The following is a 12046-nucleotide window of genomic DNA, read 5'->3' as shown; positions in this document are numbered from 1 at the left end:
ATTTACTTATCTATTTACTACTTATTTAATTACTACTAACTTTTGAGTTATTTACTTAATATTTACTTATGACTTCCTTACTTTCTTATTTACTTACAACTTGTTAATTTTTATACATAATTATGTATGAAATTTTGGTATGACAGTTTTGTCACTGTGTGATCATTTTTTGCACCTTTTATTTATATAAAAAAGAGGAAAACAGGATTAGATTAGATGTTGTATGTTATTCATTTGTTTACGCTTACTGTTTTTGTTTCAACTTTTAAAATGGGCTTACTTCAAATATTTATTAATTATCTTATTACTACCTATTTACTATTTACTTACTACTTACTTTTCTACTTACTACTTATTTACTACTTACTTACTACTTACTTATCTACTTACTTATCTACTTACTACTTATTTACTACTTACTTACTACTTACATATCTACTTATTTATCTACTTACTACTTATTTACTACTTACTTACTACTTACATATCTACTTACTTATCTACTTACTACTTATTTATCTACTTACTACTTATTTACTACTTACTTACTACTTACATATCTACTTATTTATCTACTTACTACTTATTTACTACTTATTTACTACTTACTTACTACTTACATATCTACTTACTTAATATTTATGTGCTACTTTCATACATACATTTTAAGTAAACTAATTGTTTACTAACCTTTCTTCCATTCTTATTTACTTACAACCTGTTTTAATTGTAATACATATTTACATATAAAACACAACTTTTCACTGACAGTTTTGTCACTGTGTGGCTATTTTTTGCAGCTTTTATTTATAAAAAAGAGGAAAACGGGATTAGATTAGGTGTTGAAGGTAATTAATTTATTTGTGCATTAGTGTGTATGTGTGTGTGTGTGGGTGTGTGTATCTGCGGTGAATGTGGGTGGCCTGCTGGGGGTTCGTTGGTATGTTGCATTTGTATTTTCTTTACCTGTGCAATGAACTGAATGATCTTGACAAAGATATTGAGAGGCATGTCTTTTGGCACCACACTCCGAGACCCTTTCGGGAACAGCGTAGTGACAATATTGTTAAGACGCCTGTTTAAAAAAAAAGAAAGAAAAAAAAACAGTAAGCAAAAAAAACATTTTCAGTTTATCAAGACCAATAAAAATGTTAACAACTAACATACATTATGTTATAAGATAAGATAAGATTTTGGGGTAATTAGCGTATGGCAGAATCCTGGCATGACCCCATGAGACCAGCTTTATTTAAGTTCATAGTTCATGGTAGGAATGTGCGTATACGTGTGTGTGTGTGTGTGTGTGTGTGTGTGTGTGTGTGTAGTACAGTGACAGCTTCCAAGTGCCTGGGGCAACTGCTTGACCTGCAACGTGCTAATCCCAGTTCATATCTTTACAACCTGCTAAAGTGACAAATCAACTTCATTATGCTAGAGGTTAGCTGAGGTAAATGTAGCCTGTGACTAAAACCCTAAGACCAATGATTCATCCGTCAAACTGACTGGAACCCCACCCACAGCGCAGTACGGTAAACACAAAAGACCAAACAAAGTGTGAAACAATGCACACTAAAGGAATGTATCTATTGCACAAAGAGCTAGACAGTTTGTTATTTAAAAATGGATCAATGCTGTGTTTCACTGCGTCAGTCCAGTGGTTTATGTCTGTAATAGATTGACCCTAACAGACTAACAAAAATGAATGGTACTTGAAGGCAGAGCTAGCAACACTTACTGCTTACTGCTTACAGGGCTCTGGATAAATCATGCCTATAGAAGCAATATAAGGTTAGAACATGCGTATTAAAATAAACCCTTGACATATAAACAGCGAGATTTATTGTCAGACCTGAAAATATAAATGAATCGACCTTCTGACTAATCAAATTTGACAATTCAACAGCACTGTGGTATAAAATGCTATAAAACTGTATTAATTTTATTTTCATTTCTAATGGAAAAAGGGAATAGTTCTTTATGAACTCAGGGTTTCAGACTGTACCTCAGACCATCTCATTAATGTGCTACTGCAGTTACGCATTTATAGTGGTCTGGCATATGGAGTAAATGAACACCCGATAGCTCGATCCGAATCCACGGAGTTATTTTAGTCAACCGAATAAATCATCGGCTAAAAAAGGTCCAAATACACGTCTGGATTCCAAAATGAAACTATTCATTGTTTGCATCTAAACCCAATGCCAAATAAGGCTGTTAGCCAAGTTCTCAGAGCTTTCCTTTTTCTGTCCTCCACCCGCTCCTGGCCCTCCTTCACTAATTACGCCAAGGCCCTAAGTGTATTTACTATCTCCACACACACATACTGTACACACACACATGACGCCACTGGGTGGGGTACAGAGTGAATGTTATTTATTTCACTGCTCCAGCCTGCCCATAATCCACCAAGAAAGATGGCATTGATGGAGCAGGCATGATGACGTAAACACCACTTCCTGTGGCTCTGCCCTTGCCTGGCTCTCAGTGGGGCTTTAACTGTAGTAAACTTACCCAACACATGTGCACACTCACCCCTGTGTCGCAGTGTTGCTTTCACACTTTATGCGGATCATGTACACCCACAGGAGACGGTACAGAGACTCCAGTGCTACACGAGCCATCTTCGGGTCTTTGCTCTGCATGACGGATACGCTCTTTTTAATACGATGTTTAATCACAATTACATATATATTAGTCATATATAACTACATATATATCGGTCGTATATAAATATGGCCAAAATGGCATTTGAATGCAGAAAAGCAGTACAGAGTGTAAGAATGGGAACATCCACTACCTTCAGGTTTGAGAGACAGTTGCTGAGGAAGACATGCCATCTGTTGAGGAAGAACTGTTTCTGACTGACGCACAGCAAACATGTGACGAGCGGGTAAAGAGCCTGAGCACAAAGACAGACAGATGATCAGGATGTTTTACAAGAACAAACTGTATGCACTTGTCTTGGAGTCATTTGAATGTCTAGTGAGTCTAATTCCATAAATTAGTCTCCACAGGATTTTGTGATTCTGCGCTCACAGAAATAAACTTTAAATCAAGCAAACTCTGTAATATTTAGCAGAGGTTACAATATCTCATACAGTAAGTACTGCAGTTTACGCAGATTTGGGCCAAGATTTATCATTCAACGTTATCTCAACATGCATTCATCCAAAGCAAACCTCCATTTATGTACTGTATGTGGAACATGATTTTAGCTATTACAGACAGTCATTACATACAATATGTGCCTTAAAAGAAGAATCCTGGGCTTGCAATTTTGCCAATTCGTGTAGTTTTCCATAAAAAAGCAGAACAAACTCTGTAAGCTGCAGCAAAATCGAGCATTTTTGGCCGATTAAGACACTATACAGTATATTAAAATACGTGTAATTAAGATCAGATAACGTCAGTAAGGTCAAGGCAACAATCATGTCACGTAGTGAATAAAAAATATTAATAATAATACTATTATTATATATTAATATTAATATTAATATTATATTAATTAATATACTATTAATATTTTATTATATAATAATATTAATATTATTATATAATATAATATTAATATTATATTATATAATAATATTATAAATAAGAATAAAAGATAGCATCTGACCAGAGAGTGTTTCTTCCTAGAAGACAGATCCAGCGTTGTGTCGTATAAACTTTCCACAAAGTTCCTCAAACAAGGAACATTGACTTCATTCTTCACAGCCTGCCATTAAAACAAAAATGAACAAGGGTCAACCAAACAAGGAACGGCAAGAATAAACAAGAATAAATAATACAGCTAGTGTTATAAATAATGTATAATGTATGTATGTAAACCAGACAGCCATTTTTTTCCTGACTTCAAATGATCTGTTTCAGCTGTTAGGATCAGAGGAAGCTTGATACAGTGGAGATGAAAATGATCTGCTCAAATGAATGGCTTTATGATCTAATATATCATTTATATAAAATGATCTAAAATCATTTAAAGTCATTTATGAATATTAAAATGAAATTCTCAGTGCAAAGGAAACGTTTTAGCTTAGCTTGTAATAATTTGGATCGATGTATAGTATGGTCTTAAAAGGCAGAAACTGAAATGAGTTACAGACGTGAATAAAAAAAAACATTTAAACTAATTGAAACTAATTATTAGGCTAAGAAAGTGATGTACCTGTACCTCTGATTTAGAATATGGCCAAAAGTTTGTGGATATCTGACTATACATGGTTCTTCCCCAAACTGCTGTCACAAAGATGGAATGTCTCGGTATGCTGTAGCATTAAAATTTCCCTTGACTGGACCTAAAAGTTTAAGCCCACTCTTATTTTAGGAGGTCAATGCCCCTTTCCACAATGTAAGCACCTCGGAAACATGGTTTGCTGAATCAATCTGTAAAAAGAAGTGGAGCCTTGACCTCAACCACACCGAACACCTTCGGAATGACCTGCTGCAGGATTCCTTACGTTACTGTACATCAGAGCAGAAACTTCGCTTCGTAATGCTTTTGTGGCTGAACAGCGAATCCCCACAACCATATTACAAAATCTTGTGTAAAGCCAGAAGGGCTGAGGTTATTAAAACAGCAAAGGGAGGAGATTTACGGTATTTGGCAGACACCCTTATCCAGAGTGACTTACATTTATCTCATTTATACAACTGAGCAATTGAGGCTTAATTCAGGGGCTTAATTCAGCGGCCTAGCAGTGGCAGATTGGTGGCCCTGGGATTCAAACTTACAACATTCCACTCAGTAGTCCAACATCTTAAACATTGAGCTACTATTTCCCCAAACCCATATTAATACTCATATTTTTTGTAGACGGACAGATTGGGGTGTGATGGTCAAGTATGCACAAACTTGGGTCCATTTAATGTACTTTTAAACCAGTCCCTCTGTACTCGTGTCAATAAACCAGCTCCAGATACAGAACAAAGTCGATTACATATAAATTAGAGGCTACTGAAGCAAAACCTTAACATTATATAAAATACCATTTTATGCAACTCTATTCATGAATCAATTCAGGAGTCAATTAATCACTCAACTAAAAGTTTTTATTTGGGATTTCTATGCATTGGAAAGTTCCATAAGGGTCCATAATGTCAGTTATGGGACAAGCTTCAGGAACAAGCAGAAACCCATAAAGGATCTAAACCTGACGTTAAATTCATTATTTGTCCTTGATAAATGTCCTACGAGCAGAAAGTCAGAATTTGTAGCACCTGAGCTAATACTTCTCCACTCACCGCTGCAACAGGGACCAAAATCTCCACAAAGAGACCAGCCAGAGCCTGCTTGATGTCTTTGTCTTTCACTTCCAGGAAATACTGTGCACACTCCTGTAACAGAGAACATGGTGAGGTTTCACATGCCTGCTCTGAGCCGTACTAATGATTTCACCCACAAAACAAAACATCGCAATTCAACTCCACTGTACACGATGATACTAAGGATATACTTTAAACTCTGACTTCGTCACCGATGGTGATTTTTGGTTTACATTCACTAAGAAGTGTCTGAACATGTTTTGAAAAACATCTTTTATTAAAAATCTATTAATATCAGTGTCTCAGGAGTTGACAGTTACTACTTTTTAAAAAGAAGCTTTTATGTACTGAATGGGGGGCACGGTGGCTTAGTGGTTAGCACGTTTGACTCACACCTCCAGGGTTGGGGGTTTGATTCCCGCCTCCGCCTTGTGTGTGTGGAGTTTGCATGTTCTCCCCGTGCCTCGGGGGTTTCCTCCGGGTACTCCGGTTTCCTCCCCCGGTCCAAAGAAATGCATGGTAGGTTGATTGGCATCTCTGGAAAATTGTCCGTAGTGTGTGAGTGTATGAGAGTGTGTGTGCCCTGCGATGGGTTGGCACTCCGTCCAGGGTGTATCCTGCCTTGATGCCCGATGACGCCTGAGAGAGGCACAGGCTCCCCGTGACCAGAGGTAGTTCGGATAAGCGGTAGAAAATGAATGAATAAATGAATGAATGAATTATGTACTGAATGTACTGTACATGTAGCCATATTTGTGTTTGTATAAATCCAAAATACATATTTAAATACCTATAATTATAAGATTTATTTATTTTTCACATAGAAATTACAGCCCAGTGAAACGATTTTCTTTGCATGCGCTAGCTTGTTAGGAAGCCGGGGTCAGAGCACAAGGTCAGTCATGATACAGCGCCCTGAAGCAGCCTGGCAATATTGGGACTTGAACCCTGACTCAAAAACCCAGAGACTTAACCCTTTGAGCCACCACAAACTACTTTTAGCATCATTTCTGTTAGCATACCAATAGCCTTGGTATTCCAGTTAATTTTATTGCACTTTGATCAAATAGATATATTTATTTATTTTATTTTTTTTTGCCTCACTTTCACATCCTCTCTTTTGCAGGGCATGGGCTTTTTATTCTCATTCTGATTATTATTTTGACATCACTGATAAATCCACATAACTTCACACAACACAACACAACATGCTTGAGATGATTCTTGGCTGTCGGAGCGCTCTTGCGTAAGTCTTTAATACTCTTTAATGATTTGTTAATAAAACCAACGCGGCAGGGCAGAGATCACGTTTCACAAACGTATTTTTCCACCCATGAATCGACGTGTAATAACACGGCGAACAGTTTATATACGACAGTATATTGGATACAAGCATTTGAAGTTTATCATGTTATTACAAATAGCTTTTATGCTGCTTCGTACAAAATGGTTGTAGTCCGTTGAATCATATCGAAAACCAACAGTCACAAAGAGTTCACAAAAATACAATGTGCTGGTCTTACATCTTGTTTTTTTTTCCACATGGGTAATGATTACAAAAATAGAGCTCACAGTTCCCCTATGAAGATACTTTTGAGGAAGTAATGTGTGCTGTTAGAATAATTTAGACACACCCATGACACCAGAAGCCTGTGCAATGCTTTCAAAAGAAAAATAGTTTCGCTGATATTTTTTCACTAAACAAATGGGTTCATAACTTGACTGATGATAAAATGATCTGACAATTAGACTGACAAGTGCAAAAAAAAAATTGCATAAATATCAGTCAGTGCGATATAAATAACCCAATGCAGATGGAAACTGGTGAGATCATGTTGTATAATTTCAGGAAACTACAACATCCTTCACATTCTCATCACTTTAAGGTACCTGCATGAATTGAAAAGATGCCTCAAAGTCCTCGACAGGATACATCTTCACCCGGAAGAACTTTAGACCCATGATGAGGCTGATGGTGCACTGGATCACGCAGGGGTTCTGCTCCTTCTGACGGAGCTCCTTCAGCTCACTCAGAAACTTTTTCTTCACAGCAGGAAACCTGAAGCAGGGCAACACGAGAGGAGTGAAAACATGATTAGGAAAAAATGAGAGATTTCTTTATTATAGACATTTTTTAGGTTTGGATTCAATGGAACAATGCATGGAAAACCACTAAGTAGGAAGTGAGTAGGGTGAAAAGGTAAAAAAAAAAAAGTTTTTTTCACAATTTTTTAAAAAAACTATTCAGAATGCAAAAAATGTATATAAAAACGCAGAATCATTTTAAACAAAAATGAACTTGACAAAGAAAAAATAAAGATAAAAAAGACAAAAAAGAAGAATGAAGTGTGAATAATTCTAGAATAAATAACACAGTACAGACCTGTAGCTAATCAAATATACTGTGCCGAGATATTCTTTCTTTTCCCGGTCGCTACATAATCGTATGTGTTATTTCAAAGTGTCTAGATTATTATTTTTATTCTATAATAGCTGAATAAATAGCCGTCCAAACTATAAAAAAAACACCAACTATAGCGTCTTCATTCATTCATACATTTTCTACCGCTTATCCGAATTAACTCGGGTCACGGGCGTCATCGGGCATCAAGGCAGGATACACCCTGGACAGAGTGCCAACCCATCGCAGGGCACACACACTCTCATTCACTCACGCAATCACACACTACGGACAATTTTCCAGAGATGCCAATCAACCTACCATGCATGTCTTTGGACCGGGGGAGGAAACCGGAGTACCCGGAGGAAACCCCCGAGGTACGGGGAGAACATGCAAACTCCACACACGCAAGGCGGAGGCGGGAATTGAACCCCCAACCCTGGAGGTGTGAGGCAAACGTGCTAATTACTAAGCCACCGTGTCCCTCTAACTATAGCGTCTTGATACTAGAAAATGTAAATAAACTTTACTAAATTAAGAGGAAAGTGTTCATTTTTCTTTATAAGGCCAAAGTAGACATATTTGTGATCTACTCACTTTGCCTGAGCCAAGACTCCTATTACTTCTGCATATAAATCTGCTACAATGTGCATATTGGCCATGTTAGGACCATTGTACCTGAAAACATGAAGAAAACACCATAATGTTATACCTGAGCAAAACATGAAGATATAAAGTCCTTATATTGGATAGACAAAGACCTGAATATTACCCTTCTTTGTATTTAAAGTGCTTAAAGGCCAGTTCAATGACTTCCTGGACCAATGAGTCAAGGACTGGGTGGAGAGGCATCTAGTCGATGACGGAGACAAAAATGATCATTAGACAGTTTATATTATTATATTATTATTATTAGCATTAACTTTCACATTCAACATCCATGTTTTATTATCTTAAAAATACTGATCAGTAGATTTTGTTTTTTTCAGCAAATTGAAACCAATATTTATAAAAAATGAAATTCTATACATGCACATTTCTTGTTTTTGTTGCTATGAATGCATATTATGTAACCCAAATATTGATGCATATTTGTACATTTGTAAATGCGCATTTGTTTCCATGCAGCTTAAGCTAAATTATCATTTAAGACTGAATCAGCTCTTGGTTTTTTATCAACACAACAATTTCCTAAAGAAGGCAGATTTTTGGTTTTCTCTTTTAGTAAAACTCCAAGATTTTAAATATGTTAGTATACAGAATGAGGCATAGAAGCCTTTATTATCACCACATATACATTACAGCGGAATTCTTTTCTTTACATCACTCATATTCTTTTCTTCGCACCACCCATATTAAACTGTTTACATACTGTCTTACCTCATCCAACTGCTGCTATTACACAAGTGTATACTGTAGAACCATCTTTGTTCAGATTCCTATATTTTTACACAATGTGCTTTATAATATACAGAATACACACGGGTTGGTGCTATTTTGTGTATTTGTCCTGTAATGTTCTGTATTGTCTGTTTGCACTGTCGTTAGTCTCACACTGTTTGCACTAGGCGGTACAGGTACACTTTATTTTGCTAGGACAATTTACTTTAAGTCCTTAGCTCTGTGTCGTTTCATGTAGCTCTATATTGTTCCATGTAGCACCGTGGTCCTCATTTTACTATGTACTGCGTCAGCTATATGTGGTTAAAATGACATTAAAACGCTTCTTGACTTGACTTGAATAGGAAAGTCGATATCCATCAAAGCTGCTCAGATGGTTTGGCTGAGATAAGACTGTACCTGTTTGAGAACTTCTATTAGAACAAGGGAAAAGATGAAGTCAATGGCCAGATCTCTCCTTTCCAGTAGATAATCCCTCTGATGTTCATCACTGAGAGGGAGAGAGAGAGAGAGAGAGAGAGAGAGAGATAGAGAGAGAGAGAGAGAGAAAACAATGACTACATTATGTAAGATATACTCTCCCTCTCTGCCTCATCCTCAATCACAGATTAAAATATTATTCTGCAGTGATGAAACCCAGCTCTCCATGACTCAGTGCTGGGCTGGACATGTGATGTCACCGGGCTATTTTGGCACTGTTAAATCAATCCATCCAGTCAAGCCTGGAGGCGAACATTTTAATGGTCCATTATAGTTTATTTCTGTTATGTCAGTGATATTTATTAAAAGAAGTGTCAAACAGTCCACGGCAGAGAAAATACACCCACCCAAACACACCCAAAGAGAAAATCAAATGGAATTCAATACCAACAGAGGTCCATTCAGAGTAAAACAATAATGCAATGTGTCTTACCACTTATTATTATCACTGCTATTATCTCTAATCCTTGTGAAAAAGGGTAACGAGTCTCACATTTTGGACTTGGCGCTGGAGCGTGGTCTGTACTCATGGGATTCGTCGTCCACTCCATTTTGCCTCCTGTACCAGTCGAACAGCGTGCGGAGGATAGATGGCAGGCAGTACTCGGCCAGAGAGCTCATAGTGCTGATCAGCTGGAAGGCACAATGATTCATACAGTTAGATATTAATACATTATATGTAATAATAAATCAGGAAAGCCCTTCCGTAGTATGATGGAAAGAAATTCTTCTCTTATGCCATCAGACACCATAAGGACTGCTGAGATCTAATCAGAGACTTAAAATAAAGAGAATCAAATACAGACAAGAAGAAGAAGAAGAAGAAGAAGAAGAAGAAGAAGAAGAAGAAGAAGAAGAGATGAGGAAATTGTGCTTTATTCTTTATTGCACACTGCACATTGCATAATTAACTGACTGGAGTCACAGTTCATATGTTTCTGACATACAGTGTCGCTTGAAGGTTTGTGAACCCAATATAAATATGACCCAAAATATCATCAGTCCCAAATGCAGCCAAACGTTTTTTTAAATGCAGCACGTTTGCCTCACACCTCCAGGGTCGGGGTTCGAGTCCCGCCTCCGCCTTGTGTGTGTGGAGTTTGCATGTTCTCCCCGTGCCTCGGGGGTTTCCTCCGGGTACTTCGGTTTCCTCCCCCGGTCCAAAGACATGCATCTCAAGGTTGATTGGCATCTCTGGAAAATTGTCCCTAGTGTGAGTGCGTGAATGAGTGTGTGTGTGTGTGCCCTGCGATGGGTTGGCACTCCGTCCAGGGTGTATCCTGCCCTGATGCCCGATGACGCCTGAGATGGCTCCCCGTGACCTGAGGTAGTTCGGATAAGCGGTAGAAGATGAATTGTTTTATTTAGGAAAATGTTCCAGTATTATGTGTCTGTGAGAAGCAAAATTATGTGAAACTCTAGGATTAGTACGTATTTCATTTCAAGGTCAAAATATAATCCATCTGATTTCAGTCAAGGGATGACAATCAGGTATCTGTGAGTGCCCTGTTTTATTTACCGTACAGGGATATATCAGAGTCTGATGTTTGTGTTTGTGGAAGTGGATCATGGTACAAAAAAGGGAGATTTCTGAGGACTTCAGAAAAAGAGTGATTGTTGCTTATAGAGCTGGAAAAGGGTTACATCTCTAAAGACTTCATATTACAGGAATCTATAGTCAGACAGATTCTGTACAAATGAAGGAAATTTAAGAGCATCGCTACCCTCCCCAGAAGTGGTAAACCAATAAAGATCATTCCGAAAGCAAGAGATGTAATAAGAGATGCAAGGAGAAAGCCACTACTTTCCAAAAAGACAGAGGACTGTTGAAAACATATTTTTTTGAGAAAGGAAAATACTGAATAAGAATTCCAGCATAAGAACATTATACCATCTGTGAAACATGGTGGTGGAAGTATCATGCTTTGGGCCTGTATTGCTGCATCTGGGCCAGAACAGTTTGCCATCATTGATGGAAAAATGAATTCAGAATTAAACCAGCAAGTTCTAAAGGAAAATGGCATGAACTGAATCTAAAGAGAAAATGGGTCGTACACAAAGACGACAAAGCCAAGCACTCATGTCTGTCTACCAAAAATTTATTAGAGAGGAACAAAGATAATATTTTGGAATTGCCAAGTCAATGTACTGGCCTTAATGTAATGTGAAAACACCCACTAAAATCCCAGTGTTGAAGCTACTTCTCTACTGAGGACTGGGATAAAATTCTTCCAAGCCGTTGTGCAGGACTGATCAAAAGTTAACGAAAACTTTACATGCAGTTATTGCTGCACAAGCGCTCACAACAGATAATGAAATCAAAATTTCGCATACGTTTGCCAGTCACAGATACAGTATGTAATGCTGGATCATTTTTCTCAATAATTAAATGAAGAGATATAATATTTTTGACTCGTTTGTTTCATCGCTTAATTCTTAGAAATAAAGTTCAAGTTCAAGAACAAGGCAACATCGAAGACAGTGAATCTAAAATTAACC

The 12046-nt window shown here is 37.4% G+C and overlaps 1 protein-coding gene across 7 annotated transcripts in view; it reads right to left on the bottom strand.

The window, feature by feature from the left end:
- The window catches only part of frya (furry homolog a (Drosophila)), a 98439-nt gene that overhangs the window by 49929 nt on the left and 36464 nt on the right, over positions 1 to 12046 (bottom strand). For all 7 annotated transcript variants that reach the window (XM_060887747.1, XM_060887741.1, XM_060887742.1 and 4 more), the window contains exons 4-13: positions 10041 to 10180; positions 9467 to 9557; positions 8439 to 8518; positions 8264 to 8344; positions 7156 to 7324; positions 5245 to 5337; positions 3620 to 3718; positions 2798 to 2899; positions 2533 to 2636; positions 967 to 1075 (exon numbers count right to left, since the gene is read on the bottom strand). In XM_060887747.1, coding sequence (XP_060743730.1) covers positions 967 to 1075; positions 2533 to 2636; positions 2798 to 2899; positions 3620 to 3718; positions 5245 to 5337; positions 7156 to 7324; positions 8264 to 8344; positions 8439 to 8518; positions 9467 to 9557; positions 10041 to 10180 — 1068 coding nt within the window. The remainder of the gene's footprint in view (positions 1 to 966; positions 1076 to 2532; positions 2637 to 2797; positions 2900 to 3619; positions 3719 to 5244; positions 5338 to 7155; positions 7325 to 8263; positions 8345 to 8438; positions 8519 to 9466; positions 9558 to 10040; positions 10181 to 12046) is intronic.

This window comes from Tachysurus vachellii, chromosome 15 (assembly GCF_030014155.1).
Source record: "Tachysurus vachellii isolate PV-2020 chromosome 15, HZAU_Pvac_v1, whole genome shotgun sequence".
Classification (NCBI taxonomy): domain Eukaryota; kingdom Metazoa; phylum Chordata; class Actinopteri; order Siluriformes; family Bagridae; genus Tachysurus; species Tachysurus vachellii.
Note: the sequence above shows the minus strand (reverse complement) of the source record. Positions and strands in the feature narration are given on the sequence as shown.